Source organism: Rhinatrema bivittatum, chromosome 6 (assembly GCF_901001135.1).
Source record: "Rhinatrema bivittatum chromosome 6, aRhiBiv1.1, whole genome shotgun sequence".
NCBI classification, from domain to species: Eukaryota; Metazoa; Chordata; class Amphibia; order Gymnophiona; family Rhinatrematidae; genus Rhinatrema; species Rhinatrema bivittatum.
In genome coordinates, this window is record NC_042620.1 from 131053284 (window position 1) to 131068835 (window position 15552).

A 15552-nucleotide genomic window follows, 5' to 3' on the forward strand; every position below is an offset into this window, starting at 1 on the left:
TATATATTTTGCTACAGCATCTTTTGACTTACTCTAGCAGATTTTAATATTTACAGAAGAATATCCTGACTGCACTTCTACTGACATTTCATTGTTGTTCTTTGTAGCATATATATTTAAATATAAAATTGTAAACCCATTAGTGCTGTTTTGATGTTTCTTCTCTTCTAAATGTTCTCTTTATCCCAACAGTGTCCTTTTCATATCAGACGTCATGTAGGAAGTCATTGGGAGAATTTAAAATGATGTATTACAGAACAGCATGATACTAATTCATTTGCTTAAATACATCATTTTTGCACGTTTTTTAATGAAAATAATTATTTCAGGTCATTTTGAAGGGGGGGGGGGGGGGGGGTGGCCGTATTGGCAGCTCAGTGGTGCTTCGTATCCATGCCAAGTTTGTGGAACATTGAAAATGAACTATCAGGAAGGCTAAATATACCAATCAGAGCGATTTTTTGTCTGACCAATTAAGAAGAGCCTTACAAATAATGAGCAGACGTCTGCTTCCTGGTTGCGAGTGCAGCTGATACATGCCATTGCTAGAAACCAGAGTACCAAATGTTTCCTATGATATGCATTAATACATTCCAATATATAATTTTTTTTTTACTCGCTAATTTGCTCTAACATTGAATGTCAGTGGAACAGACAGCGAGGGCAGAAGAGCTTCAATATAGATTAAGAAAACTTTATTAGCATAACAATGTCTCTGCTTTGTCCGGCTGTTTTCCGGTTCTACTTCCTGGTTTTCTGCAGCCAATCAGTTGAACCTGAGCCGGATTGAGTCATGGACCTGTATCCCGCAGTTCTACTGTGCACTGCTGAAGGGGCGGACTTTATTCTGCTTTCTACTGCCTGTTTGTAGTTCCTGCTTTTGTCTGCACAGTGCAGCCAACCCAGGGGGGAGTCTTCTCTCCTGCAGCCTGTCTCGAGGTAGGTGGGGCTGAGCTTGCTTGCCTTGGCCTGCCCTCTTTTATGGACTCATCAACCATCCTCACCGCTGCTGAGTCCTTCCTCTCCTGCCTCTGAAGTTCTTGGTGAAGGGTGGTATGGGGCAACTGAATGGTAGTGTGAGGGTTAACGGTTGGTCTTTAACTTTTGCTCCTAAGATAAAAGCCAATTTCAAATGTGTTATTTACGAAGATGTGTATGTGTATTTTTAAACTATTTTTCCATCTTGCTGTATATTTGTAGTGCAGTCTTCCATTTTAACTTAATATGCTGATTTTTTTTTTTTTTTGTAACCTTAAGATAATTTTGTATTTCAGGTCTGGTAATGCTACTCAAAACAAAATAGCAGAGGGCTTCTGAAGGCAACCACTTTTTCGGATTTGTTTCATTGGCAGAGGGCATTGTTCAAGTGATGCACTCTCTTGGCCAGGAAATCAAATCTTTCTCCAAGACTAATTTAAGGAAACAATGTACTAGGGTGACCACTTTAGCTGGGAAAAGGATTATAGAAACATGGAAAGACTCCCAAGTACAGGTAGAGGAGAATACAGACCAGAGTCAGATGGCTAGCTGTGGCTATGTGCAGGACTTTAGCTTGGATCTGCAGGTCGGAGTTATTAAACCCTGGTTGCTGCTTGGTAAGTTTGTACTTTCTCTGTCCATTTATTAATCATTATTATGCATAATAACAATTTGGGAGGAGGTGGTAGGGGAGACTTGAGGGTTTCTTTTATTTCATTCTGTTATCTAATAATTTGCTTTTTTTTTTTTTTTTTTTAAAGTTAACATACTGCTACTTATGATATTGGCACTTTTTTGACTATAAATAAATAAATCTTTGCTGGCTAAAAACACCTTTACATTAAAATGTGTTCCAGTTGTAATATTTTATGAATTTATTTAGAATCTGAAGAAATTGGAAATAATTGCAAAATTAAATATATAAATTGATAGTTTGGTATAAGGTGCCCAGTGTAATGTTCATTATTTCTTTCTTAATGTGATTTGAAATTATTTATAATGGCCATCATAATAGGCACCCCTGGTATCCAAATACCTTCCTTGCCTTCTCTTTAATCATAGGCCAATGTTAACATTTTTTTTATATTATGCAAATTAAAAGGTCACTTTCCTAGCATGTAGACAGATGGACTCAGGACCAGTGGGTTTATGCTCCCCTGCCAGCAGATGGAGACGGAGCAAGCTGACGTCACAGTATATATAACCCTGCAGTGACCCCCAGCCTACCAGTATTCTCCGTCTCCAGCAGATGGTGGATGTGCATCTAACTATGGGGATTGCTCTAAGCTTTTTGAAAGGAAAAATTTGAAATTCTAAATTCAGGAAAAGAAAGCCCTGCTCTCTTTTGGTGATACCTAAAGGTCCCTCCCCCAGTTGAGAATTCCTGATGCAATTTCCATGGTGCCTCAGAGGTGTGCCTTAGTCCGGTGGCTGGGTTTCCTGGTGTGGACTTAGCTGCTAGTTCAGCTGAAAGCTAGTGGGTGCAGGAGGCTGAGCGAGGCGGTGACGGCAGATGCCCTCTCCCCCCGCAGCCGGAGACCGTCTCTGTACTCAGCCGGTAAGTGCTGAGCTCAGGTAAGGTTTAAAAAAAAAAAAAAGGAGCAAATGTTACATAGAAATGATGGCAGAAGAAGACCAAATGGCCCATCCAGTCTGCCCAGCAAGCTTTCACACTTTTTTTTTTCTCATACTTATCTGTTACTCTTGGCCTTATTCTTATCTATTACTCTTGGCCCTTATTAGTAACTTTTTGGTTCTAGTTACCTTCCACCCCCACCATTGATGTAGAGAGCAGTGCTGGAGCTGCATCTAAGTGAAGTATCTAGCTTAATTGGTTAGGGGTAGTAACTGCTGCAATAAGCAAGCTACTCCCACGCTTATTTGTTTACCTTGTCAAATTGCTTTGCCATCTTCAGACCACCAGACACTATTACTTTAACAAAGGACAAGATAATGGAGAAATTACTTACTTGATAATTTTGTTTTCCTTAGTGTAAACCGATGGATTCAGGACCAGTGGGTTTATGCTCCTCTGCCAGCAGATGGAGACAGAGCAAGCTGTAGTCACAGTATATATAACCCTGCAGTGACCCCATTCAGTCCTTGTTGGTTGTTTTACCTGAATCAGAGACAAATGGGTTTCAGGACTTCCTTCGGACTCTGTTCTCGGCGTGCCATGTTGACGTTCCTTCCCACTCCCGTTGGGGAACTGGGTAGCCTGGTGAGTTGAGCGGTCCCCGGTGGCTAGGCCCCACACTAAGGCTTTTTTCTTGTATTCCACGTGGTAGGCTGCGACAGCCGTTTTCACACACGTTTGTGTGTGTTCTGCTGCCCTCTATAGGCCGTTAGTGTGCGCAGTGTGTCTGCTCTGTGCAAGTGTTGTGCACGCCAGTTTTTGGGTGTGTCTTTTTTACATGCTTAACTTGACACACAGGTTGTGCGTGTGCTTTGTCGCGCTTTCTTCTAGGCACATTTTTTGGGTGCATTTCATTTTTGAGTGTGAGCCGTTCCAATGCACATTTACTGCAGTGATGGCACCGGTAAGCGAGAAGACTAAGCATCTTCCTATTTGTCTACATTTCAAGGCTTGCAAGCCTTTCTTTAGGCACAGTCCTTTGCTTCCCCAATTTCTGTCTGGTCATACTCTCAGTCCTATGCTTAAGCGTCAGGGCTCGCCTCTGTACCCTGCAGGTGTTCCCAACAGGAATCCGGATGACACTGATGATGAGATTGATCATGACTCCCTGGAAGATGGGGAAATTCCTCCAGGGTTGGAACCATATTGAACCATGTTGTAGTTCTTTCATAGAGATGAAATACTGGCCCTGATTTCCCAGATCTTGAAACAGCTGGATGTTCCTGGTTCAGATGCTATGGCAGAGCCAAGGAAGAATCCCATTTTGGTTTCCTTACGTAAAGCCTCTTGTTTTTTCCCGGTGATGAATGTCAACCAGGAATTGAGTGATCTGGAATTGGATGCCCCAGAAGCATATTTTAAAGGGGGTCGGACATTGGAAGGCCTGTACCCCCTGGATCCAGCTGTGAGAGATTGCATTTTCCCAAAGTGGATCCTCTGGTATGTACTGTGTCTAAGCGGTTGCCCCATGGAGGGAGGATCGGCCTTGAAGGAGTCTTTATTTGGTGCTGGACTGTTTGGCGGTCCCTACATTCCGACCACGGTGTAGCCTTTCCTTACTGTTGTTGACTTTGAAGACTGTGTTCCTGGTGGCTATGTGTTCTGTGCATCGGATTTCTGAGCTGCAGGCCTTGTCTTGCCAGGAGCCATTCCTTTGGATAGCTCTAGGGTCGTTACAGCTGCATACTGTTCCATCCTTCTTGCACAAGTAGTCTCGGACTTTCGTTTGAATCAGTCCATCTCCTTGCCATCCCTGGATAAGGTCAGGGATGTGGAGGAGTTTCACCTTTTGCTCTCCTTGGATGTTAAGCATCTTGTCGTGTGGTATCTGGAGGTCTCTGAGTCTTTTTGAAAGACTGATTGCCTGTTTGTTCTCCATAGCGGGAGTAAGCAGGGCGCTCCGGCTTCACTGGCTACCATAGTTTGTTGGATTAAGGTGGTGGTCATGGCCGTGTATGTGGATGCTGGAAAGCCTTTGCCTACTCAGGTTAGGGCTTATTCTACTAGGGCTCAGGCAGTGTCATGGGCGGAGATTAGTCTGTTGTCTCCCGTTGATATCTGCTGAGCTGCAACGTGGTCCTCCTTACACACTTTTTCCAGGATTTATCGTCTGGATATGCAAGCCCGGGAGGATGCAGCCTTTGCATGTACAGTGTTGAGTGGACCGCGGGCAGCCTCCCACCTTGTTGGGGAGTATCTTTGGTACATCCCACTGGTCCTGAGTCCATCTGTCTACATGCTAGGAAATGGAGAAATTACTTACCTGATAATTTTGTTTTCCTTAGTGTAGACAGACTCAGCTTCCCGCTCTCGGCTGCCACATGAGTGTGTCAGTAGTCCTCCTGTGGGCTCTGGGTCCCAAGGGATTACTGGTAAGTGTTCATCCAGTCCCTAGCTTGGGTACTTAGAATCTTATGTGAGTTCAGTGTTTGGTTGAGTACAGTTTTGGTTATCTGTTTTTAATCAAGTTTTTTGTTAGTCTGTCCACAGTTGCTTTTGAAGAGAATACTAGCAGGCTGGGGTCACTGCAGGGTTATATATACTGTGACTACAGCTTGCTCTGTCTCCATCTGCTGGCAGAGGAGCATAAACCCACTGGTCCTGAATCCATCGGTTTACACTAAGGAAAACAAAATTATCAAGTAAGTACTTTCTCTGTTATCTTGTCCTTTGTTAAAGTAATAGTGTCTGGTGGTCTGAAGATGGCGAAGCAATTTGACAAGGCAGTAACTAAAGCCACAAGATTGCTGGGATGCACAGAGAAAGGAATAACCAGTTTAAAACAAACAAACAAAAAAAAGGTGGTGATAATGCCCTTGTACAGGTCCTTGGTGAGAAGAGCGACCAAAATGGTGTGGGGTCTGTATCTGAAAACTTATGAGAGGAGAGGTTGAAGGATCTAAAATGTGTACCCTGGAAGAGAGGAGGTGCAGTGGAGATATGATACAAGCCTTCAGATATCTAAAAGATTTTAATGATGCACAAACTTCAAACCTTTTCTGTTGAAAAGGAATCAGTAGATCTAGGGGGCCACAAAATGAAACTCCACAGGGGTCAACTCAGAACCAACATCAGGAAATACTTCTTCATAGAGAGGGTGGTGGATGTCTGGAATGCTCTTCCAGAGAAGGTGGTGAAGACAAAAACAGTCAAAGAATTCAAAGGGGCATGGGATAAACACTGTGGATCCCTAAAGGCTAGAAGACAGAAATGAAGAAAAGCATGCATGGGGGTAACTTGCTAGTGCAATAGTTACTACCCTTAGCAGAAGACTAACAAATAAGCCTTGATGTTTTTGACGCAACTGCAACATCACTCTCTGCTACGATATCGGGGGGGGGGGGGGGGGGGCGGCGAAATTGGATTCACACGACAACCATCATAGGCCCTGATTTTACAGTCTAGGGTACTGATATGCAGATATAAGGGAAAAAGCACAGAACTGCTTCTACGGCCAAGTCCATGAGCAAAGCACATCAACAAGCACTCTCTGAATTTTCAAGAAGGCTCATCACCCAGTAAAAATGTTGTTAGCAGTAATATTTTATGGGTTGTCATAAGGAGTGGGGTAATTGCACAGAGCTGCAGTTACTACTCTTAAGAGAAGCACTGGGGTAACCTGCAAGGAGTGGCAGTTAGTACCATAAGAAGCTTGCTAGACAGACTGGATGGACCATTTGGTCCTTTCTGCTGTCATTACAATGTATGTTACTATGCTTGGGTATTTTTTCTTGAATTCTTGATCCTGTAGAGCCAATGTGGTGTGTGACTTTTGATTTGATTAAACAGCCACTGCTTTACTACTGCAATCAAATTAACCAGTAGTGGAAAGGAAGGTACATTGTGCTAGTACTTAAATCAGAGTAAAGCAGCTCCTGTCCTTGAGTGCTGTATACCAGTCGGGTTTGCAAGATACCCACATTGAATACATATGAGATGCTATTGTGTGCAGTTGCATCTAATACATGTTCAGTGTGGATACCAGAAAAATCTGCGCCAGTTGCAGCACTCGACTGGAGTTGCTTAAATTGTAGGATGCATTACCACCCACTCTGCTGCTCCACTGTCATACCATTAGTTCCACAACAGTTGGTGCAAAGGAGACTAAATACAACACAATACAAATATTTCCTTCTTAATTTGATTTGTAAGCATCTATCATGGCCATCAAATAGGCACTCCTGGTATCCAAATAATTTCCTTACCTTCTCTTTAATTATAGGCAGTGTTCAATTTTTTTATTGTTTTGATTTTATGCAAATTAAGTCACTTAACTTGTCCTTTGCATAAAATCTTAAAAAAAACAAAAATAAAAAAAATTTTTGAACACTGGCCTATGATTAAAGAGAAGGTAAGGAAGGTATTATGATGGCCATGATAGATGGTAACAAATCACATTAAGAAGAAAATAGTTATATTGTATTGTATACCATTAATTCCTTCAGTGTGCACTAAATTGCCTGCAAAGGTGTCGCATCTTGCCATATTCAGGAAGTATTGTCCTTCATCGGTTACCTTTTTTTCCCAGTGAGCTCCTCTACATTCTTATTCCCAGGCTAATGTGTATTTCCTCTTAAAACATTTAGTCTTTTTATTATACTAAAGTTTTCCTACACACTTTCCCTTCTGATGGTTTTTGTGATGTAGATAGACACCCACAGGGAACTACATCAGGAACACCAACTCACCTCACATAGGTTACCAAACAACTTTCAGATGATGATAACTTTTGATAATCAGATTTGAACCAGTAATCTAGAAATTAAAGGCTCTAAAAGATTTAATTGAGTATTTTATGAGTGAAATGCTATAACATAAAAAATGAGAGATGATGTATTTTAAGTTGGAGAAGAGAAGGAAGGTGGCGAGGTTAAGGCAAGTAGTGGCTGGAATAATTTGTATTAAATTTAACATTTTATGCAAATCACTTTTTATCTTGCCTACTTTAAATTTTGATGCCTCATTGACCTAAGGTTTAGAAAACAATTGTAACCCCTAACATATGCTACTATTATGGCCTTTTCTGTTAATAGCCATTGCCAGATAAAAGCAAGTTTGCGTACTGTAAACTTTTTCCGTAGATAGCAGGATGAATTAGCCATGCTGTCATGGGAACTGTCCATCAGGCCCGGGAGGCGGAGCTTCCATAGTGAGGTCAGAGCTTTGCTCTGAGGCTGTGTGTGGTTTCCCGCACTCGAATTGACTCTCCTCAGTCTGTGATAAAGCAAGTGAGGTCGTGAAGGTGAAGGTCGACTGTTCAGGGAGGTGGGTGGGTCAGCATCACTAATTCATCCTGCTGTTTACGGTAAGCAAACTTGCTTTTTTCCCGTTGATAGCAAGGCTGAATTAGCCATGCTGTCATGGGAGTCCATAGCTCCACAGCATGCTGCAATCAAAGTCTCTTAGTCCATATATGGTGCAGCGTGATGACGATCATGTGACAGTCGACCCCACGGATGATGTGGACAACCTTAACAGTGTTCTTCCCAACTTAGCATCTTCTGCCATTTGATCTAAGCAGTAATGGGAAGTGAATGTGTGAAAAGAAGCCCAAGTGGCTGCTTTGCAAATGTCCAGTGGTGGAACATGCTTTAGATGAGCCAATGAGGTTGCCACCGCCTGAGTTTGATGAGCAGTGGGAAGAGAAGGTAGTTTGGACTGTCTCTTCTCATAGCAGAAAAGCATACATTGAGTAATCCAGCTAGAGATGGTATGTTTTGCTACTGGAAGTCCTGGAGCATTAAGGTTAAAAGACACAAACAGTTGCGACGCCCTATTGGGCGAGTGGGTCCGCTGTTTATAGTAGGTTAATGCTCTCTTGCAGTCTGATGTGGTTTGGGACAGAACTTCGGTAGTTCAATAGATTGATTCAAATGAAATTGCGATACCACCTTTGGTAGAAAGGCCGGGTGAGTCCGTAGGAGCACCTTACGATAGAATTGAATGTGTGGGCTATAGTGTACTAAGGCTTGCAACTCGCTGACTCGTCGAGCTGAAGTGACTGCGACCAGGAAGACAACCTTCCAGGTCAGAAATTTAATATGAGCCGATTCCATCAGTTCAAAGGGCGGCAGCATTAGTTGCTCCAGGACCAGGTTGAGGTTCTAGGGTACGGGGGTTTTGAGACCGGGGGGGGGGGGGGGGGGCAAAGGTGAGTGAGCCCTCAGAGAAAGCGGGAGACCATTGGGTGGATGGAAATAGGTTGGCTGTCATGAAGTCTGTGGAAGGCAGCTATTGCACTGAGGTGAACCCTGACCGAAGCTGTGGCAAGACCTGCGACACACAAGGTATGCAGGTAATCCAACAGAATGTCTGGGGCACAGGTGAGCGGGTCCGTCCCCTTGGATTTACACCATGTGGCATACCGCTTCCACTTGAGTTGATAATTCCATCTCATAGACTGTTTCCGGGATGCCAATATCACATCTTGTACGGTGATGGAAAATCCTTGTTCAGATAGGAGGATCTGCTCAACTTCCAAGTTATTAGATGTAAGGAGGCGTGTAGCGGGTGAAGGAGGGAACCCTCCTCCTGTGACAGAAGGTCTTCTCAATTTGGTAATCGAAATGGACTTTCCGTGGATAGCTGTAGAAGGTGTGTGTACCACGGTTGTTGCGGCCAGGCTGGCGCCACTAGGATCAAGTGCATGCCATCTTGCATGCATTTCTGTAGGGTCCTCTGGTGATGAGAGGAATTGGAGGAAACGCATACATTAATGGTTCTGTCCATGGAATTAGGAAAGCATCCTGGGCTTCCCTGTGTGGGCTCGGCCACACTGAGCAGAAGTGAGTCACCTTTCTGTTGGACTCCGTGGCGAAGAGGTCTATTGTTGGTCTTCCCCCACCTGCGGAAGATGGCTTCCGCCACTACAGGACTGAGGGACAATTCGTGTGGGTGGAACACTCGGCTCAATTTGTCTGCCCGGATATTGGAGATGCCTGGTAGGTAGGTTGCCTGCAACTGAATGGAATGGCGGTTGGCCCATAGTAGTATGTGAGGGCTTCCCGGCAGAGGATCCATGAGCCCGATCCCCCTTGTTTGTTGATATAAAACATGGCTACCTGGTTGTCCATGTAGACCATAACGCAGTGACCTTGAAGGTGAGAGACAAAGGTTCGCAATGCGTACCTTATCGCTCAGAGTTCTAGGAGATTGTTCCTGTCGGGTCCAGAGGCCTTGCGTCTGTAAGTGGTTGAGATGAGCCCCCTAGCCCTTGCGGGAGGCATCCGTGGTGAGGACCGCATTGTGTGATAACAGTAGGAAGGGAGCTCCCTTGGTGAATGTCTGTTTTTGTAGCCACCAATCCAATTCCCTGGAAATGGCCGCTGTCAATGACACTTTTGACGTTAAGGGCTGGGAATGTTGCTTCCATTGTCGTTTGAGATCCCATTGGATGTGTCGCATGTGAAATCTGGTATTGGATACTGCGTGAACTGACGCTGCCATATGTCCCAAGACTGTTAAGATTTGGCGAGCTGACGGCGAGTTTGTGAGTTGGAGTCGCCTGAAGAGTTGGTGCATGGTGAGTCTCCTGTCGCACGGCAGGAAGACTCTGTTTGGTTGTGTCCAGTATGGCCCCTATGAATTGAATCTTTTGAGTGGGTTGTAGGTTGGACTTCTGGTAATTGATTATCAGTCCTAATTGGTTGAGACATCGGATCATGTCGTGGAGATGTTGTAGTAGCCAGTCATCGAGGTAGGGAAAAATTGTTATCCCCTGTTGACTGAGGAATGCCACCACCACTGCCATGCACTTGGTGAATACTCGGCACTGTCGAGAGACCAAAGGGAAGTACTTTGTATTGAAAGTACTGGCCATGGACTTGGAAGGATAGGTATTGCCAGGAAGAAGGATGCATTGGAATATGAGTGTACGCATCCTTGAGATCTAGGGAGCACATCCAAGCTTTGGGTGGAATTAGGGGTAATATGGATTTGAGCGAGATCATCTTGAATTTTTCCTTGACTATGAATTTTTTGAGGTCTCGGAGATCCAAGATAGGATGGAAATCCCCGGACTTCTTGGGTATGAGGAAGTAAGGGGAGTAGAACCCTGTGTCATGGGTTCATGGAGGGAGGCGGCGAATTGCTTGTTGTAGTAAGGCTGACACCTCCTTCTCCAATTGCGTGATGTTGGATCTCGTCCCTCTGGATGTTAGCTGAGGGAGGGGCGGTGGACGCAGGAATTGAATCAGATATCCCCGGAGGACAATGTCCAGTACCCATTGATCCGATGTTTTGTGCTCCCATTGTTGGATGTGAGATGTTATTTCCCCCCACCACTACCAGTTGTGATGGGGTTGGGCTTAGACGAGGTAGCCGGAGGTTGCGCTTGTGGTCGTTGAGACTGCTGACGACCCCTACAGTTTTGGTTCTGTTGATTTTTGATGTCGTGGAGAAGGCTGATACGGCGGTGGTCTGTACGATACATATGGCCGATATGCCCGCCTTTGGAAAGTCTGTCGCCGGGGTGGGGCATAGTACCCACGGGTCGAGGGATATGATTGTGGAGTGGCGAGGGATTGCACCGCCACGGATTTCTCTTTGAGTTGAGCTACCGTTTCTTGAAATCTGGAGCCAAAAAGATTGTCGCCCTTACAGGGCAAGTTGACCAGTTTGTCGTGGATGTCCGGTCGGATTGTACTGGCACGGAGCCATGCTACCTGTTGTGCTGCAATCACAGCCGCGGATGCTCAGGAGGAAGCCTTGAACCCTTCATATACTGTATATAGTAGATGTCGTATGGCTTCCTTGATGTCTCACACCAGGGCAGGACCTGAGGAGGTCTGATGTTGGGATTCAGAACTCTCCTTGATGCGCTGCACACATTCGTAAAAATATTGTATAATGTAGTACTGATGGTGGTTAATGCGGGCTGCTAGCATGGTTGCGTGGAAAGTCCGCCTCGCAAATTTGTCCAACGATCTTAGGTCTCAACCCAGGGGACTTGACGAATGGAGTCTGGATTTTTTGGCCCTTGACATCGCTGATTCCACGACTAGAGAAGCATGGGGTAACTGAGGTGACGTGTAGTAGGGGGATTTTTGCATTTTAAATTTTAGGTCTGTTTTCCTTGAGACCGCGGGTAGTGTGAAGGGTGTTTCCCAGGATCTTTCAAGGACTGTATCTAGTACCGTGTGTGCCTGCAGTGCTGTTGATTCCACTGGAAGGTCGAAGATCTTCAACAACCCTAGGGTTTCAACCCTTGATTCAGGTACCTTCTGAATATTTAAGTTTAGTACCTTGCCCATCTTTTCCAAAATTTTGGGATAGGTGAGATCCTCCGGCGGGGAATATGGTTCTGCGGGTTCCTCTGCCGGATCGGAGGGATATCCCGTGGATGAGTCGGGAGATATAAGCTGCACATCTGGTCAAAATGGTTGAGGCAGAAAGTCCGGAGGTGATGGTATCGGGATTGGCGGTGACGTCGGACGTGTCAGTGAGGAGTGCACTGACGGTTGCGGAGACTGAGCCCCAGTACTGGGGGAGGTGGCTGGGAGCTGATAGGAAGCCTGCATGATTTCAAAGAGTCCTGTTAACGCTTATGATAAGTTAGAAAACACTTCCTGTGTTTGCGGAGGCATGGCCGGACGCTGTGCTACAGTCGGGCGCGGCACTACCGCTAGCAGGATATCTGAGTCAGGAGCAGGTCTGTGACATGTGCAGTATCTCCGACACTCTGCGTTTTTTGGAAAGTGGTTCTTGCAGCACATCTCCCCTGGTACGGTGCTTGGAGGCAGAGGACATATCTGAGAACACTCTGAGAGATGAAGAGGATGATGAGGGGGAATGAGGAGTTGGCAGTAAGACCAGTTCTTCCGATCTGGAGGAGGAGTCTGGCGAACCCGGTCCCAGAGACAAAGGAGCATGGCCATGTGATGAGTGGGTCAGCTCCAGAGGGGAAAGTGGAACCTGGGGCCCCATGACCCTTTTCTTCTCTTTTGCAAGCAGTAAAGATGACAACGTCTAGGGCCTCGACGAATCTATAGTAGGGGGTGCCAAATGCGTCATCCACGTCGTGTCCTCTCGTGAGGTTGTTGCAGTGTGCGTCGATGGCGCCCCCTTCGGCGCCGTGGTTGGCTGCATCGGGCCATGTGTTGGCATCACGGTCGATGCATGGCGCAGTTTCTTCTTCGCCTTGTGCGTCGGTTGCTGAGACCTTGCGTGCGTAATCGTCTGAGTCGATCTCCCAAGGGTTTGATGTGTCGTGCATCGTAGAGCCCTGCGTCGGTGTGTCACGCGGCCGTGGCTCCGTTGTCTGTCATCGCTTTGACGCATCCGACACTTCTCGGCGACGCATCCGACACTTCTCGAGACGTTTCTATTAGACTCTTCTGCCAGTGTCCACCGCCAGGCCTGATGGTCGAGGGCTCCACTGAGGCTGCTCAACGCTGCGGAGTGAGTGCAGATGAGGCCGGACCCGGGGAAGATCGTGCTTCGGATGGAGGAGCGTACAACACCCCCCCCCCCCTTCATGGCCTAGTTTTAGCGCTAGGAGTTTGTCCACTTGTTGCCGGCGCGCCCTCGGGGACATCCGACCACATTGTGGGCAGGTTTCAATCGGGTGGTCTGGGCCCAGACACCGATAACAGCGGTCATGTCCATCTGTAATGGACATGACTTTTCCACATGTACAGGGTTTGAACCCTGAGGGTCGGGGAACCTCCTTCCTACCATGGTTTTTCCATTTTTTTGTCGTTTGACTTTTTTTCACACACAAAGCTGATGAGGTCTAAAGTTACGTGTGCGATCCCGCACGCGCGGAAAAACAGACTTAGAAGAGTCGATTGGAGCGCGGGGAAACTACACACAGCCTCAGAGCAAAACTCTGACATCACTTTGGAAGCTCTGCCTCCCAGGCCTGATGGACAGTTCCCATGACAGCATGGCTAATTCAGCCCTGCTATCGACAGGAAAAAATATTGTTAAACTCTTCTAATTTTTTTGCTATAGGAATCTGTGCTTGGAAGACTATTGTCAAATGCTTAATCCAGTCACACTTTGTTCCTTCTGAGTATAACATTTTATTAATATGGTTAATATAAGGGACCATAAAAAATGACTGAGTAAGAAGGTACACACACGTAGAGAGATACTCTTTCCTATACCACCGGGAATGTTCCTTTTCTCAGCCATGGATAGAAAGTGTGCCTAGAAGTATACTGTTAGAGTGCGAGTGTATCTTTACCCGCCCAGATGTAGGACAAAGTTATAAAGCACATTTGCTATCTTTACTTGTCCCATGAGGGATGCATTTTAATTGTATTTTGTTTCATTGTTAAGGGACAGTTTTTGGTGGGATTCCAAGAGTAGAGCTTAAGGAAATGAAATCAATCTTTAAATCTCCTGAAAACACAGAACAACTAATGCTTTTGGAGAATGACACACAGAGTGATTAATGCGCAGACATAGCAAGTGTACAGAGAGATTTACTTCCACTAAAAAATTTAATGTATTTGGAAATGCAAGTACCCGTGAAAGAAGTATAACTGTGTAGTATGTTCATATGTTTTTAATATGAGCGTAAACTCTCAGGTTCCCAAGATGCAGCTCAAGATCTGGACACATTGATCCAATACAAGGTAAGATGCTGCTGGAAATGATTATTAATTATAACCATTATCTATCCATTTGCATTCTTCATTGGTTCCAGTAGGGAATAGTTTCCTGCTATTTTTGTACGTGAATTTTCCCCATGTTGTAAAATATAGCTGTATATTAATTCTCTGTGCTGTAGTCAAAAAATTATCAAAAATTGTTAGCAAAAAAAATGTTTTGAAATGATACCGCATCAGCAAGCCAGACAACGGCAGTGAAGCAACTTGCCGTCCGGACCACTCGTCATTTGCGGTGAGATATTATATTATGTGAAAATCTCAAGGATTTAAAGATCTTAATGATGTCCATTCGAAATAAACTTCATCTATTCCCCGAAACTGAAATTGAAGAATAAGCCCTTGCGGTGATAATAATTTTTTGACTACAGCACAGAGAATTAATATACTTAGTCTTTCTGTTGTGTGGTTTTTGACTGATAAGACAAGTGCTTTGGTTCTTTCTATTTTTGTTTGTAAAATATAGCTGTACACATTAAGAGGTAGATATTTAAAATTAAACTTGGATGTAAGTTAGTTGGCTAAACCTTAACCAGCTAACTTACATGGGATATCTTGTTTAAAAATCTCTATTTAACTACACCTTTTTCCTGGTGTTAGTAAGTCAGTTATTTCCGGCGTGCGGTATGCTATCGCACAGTGCAAAAATGGCCTTCATTTTCATTAATCCTGCCCCTATGAAAAATTAGCATTTGCGCAATGCAATATCATTATTATCGCATGCATTATGGCGTTATCACAGGTGTTAATGCCATAATGCATTTTGATGAATGACCCTATAAGTTAGATCTGCTGTATGGCAGGTTTAACTTGTATAATTAACTTTATTTATTTATGCCGCACCATCCCATGTTCTAGGCAGCTAACAAGTGAACATTCATATTAAAATCACATTAAATACAAAATGTAGCCGTATAAGTGGCGCCACTCCAATCTGCCCACTAGATATCCAGCAATCTACTTAGCCAGATAAGCCACTTATCTGGTATTTATCAATCCTAACCCCAACATGGGTCCATGTTTTGTAATCTGTGATAGGGGATTGGTGGTATGATCATAGTGCTATGAAGTTATGATGAATCACAAGTCACTCAATGATTTAGGATTAATAAATGCCTGGTGGACAAAGATAAGTCACATTTTTACTTGCATTAAAAATTTGAACATTTACAGTTAGGTGACTAATGATTATTCATAAGGCAATAAAGGTCTAATTAAGCCAGTAGCGCCTAGTATGATTGGTCACTTGTCCTCCTGGTTTCAAGAGAGTTTATACACGAAATCACAAGATTATTAGTACAATGATAATATCAAGGTGTAAGA

General features: G+C 44.5%; 1 protein-coding gene across 4 annotated transcripts in view; it reads left to right on the plus strand.

The window, feature by feature from the left end:
* The first annotated feature begins 754 nt into the window (after nt 1-754).
* Nucleotides 755-15552, plus strand: part of DUSP19 (dual specificity phosphatase 19) — a 29767-nt gene continuing 14969 nt past the window's right edge. The window contains exons 1-3 of one of the 4 annotated variants that reach the window (XM_029605948.1): nt 755-939; nt 1275-1595; nt 14150-14196. In XM_029605948.1, coding sequence (XP_029461808.1) covers nt 1370-1595; nt 14150-14196 — 273 coding nt within the window. In that variant the 5' untranslated portion in view covers nt 755-939; nt 1275-1369. The other 3 variants (XM_029605947.1, XM_029605950.1, XM_029605949.1) reach the window with 3 other exon arrangements.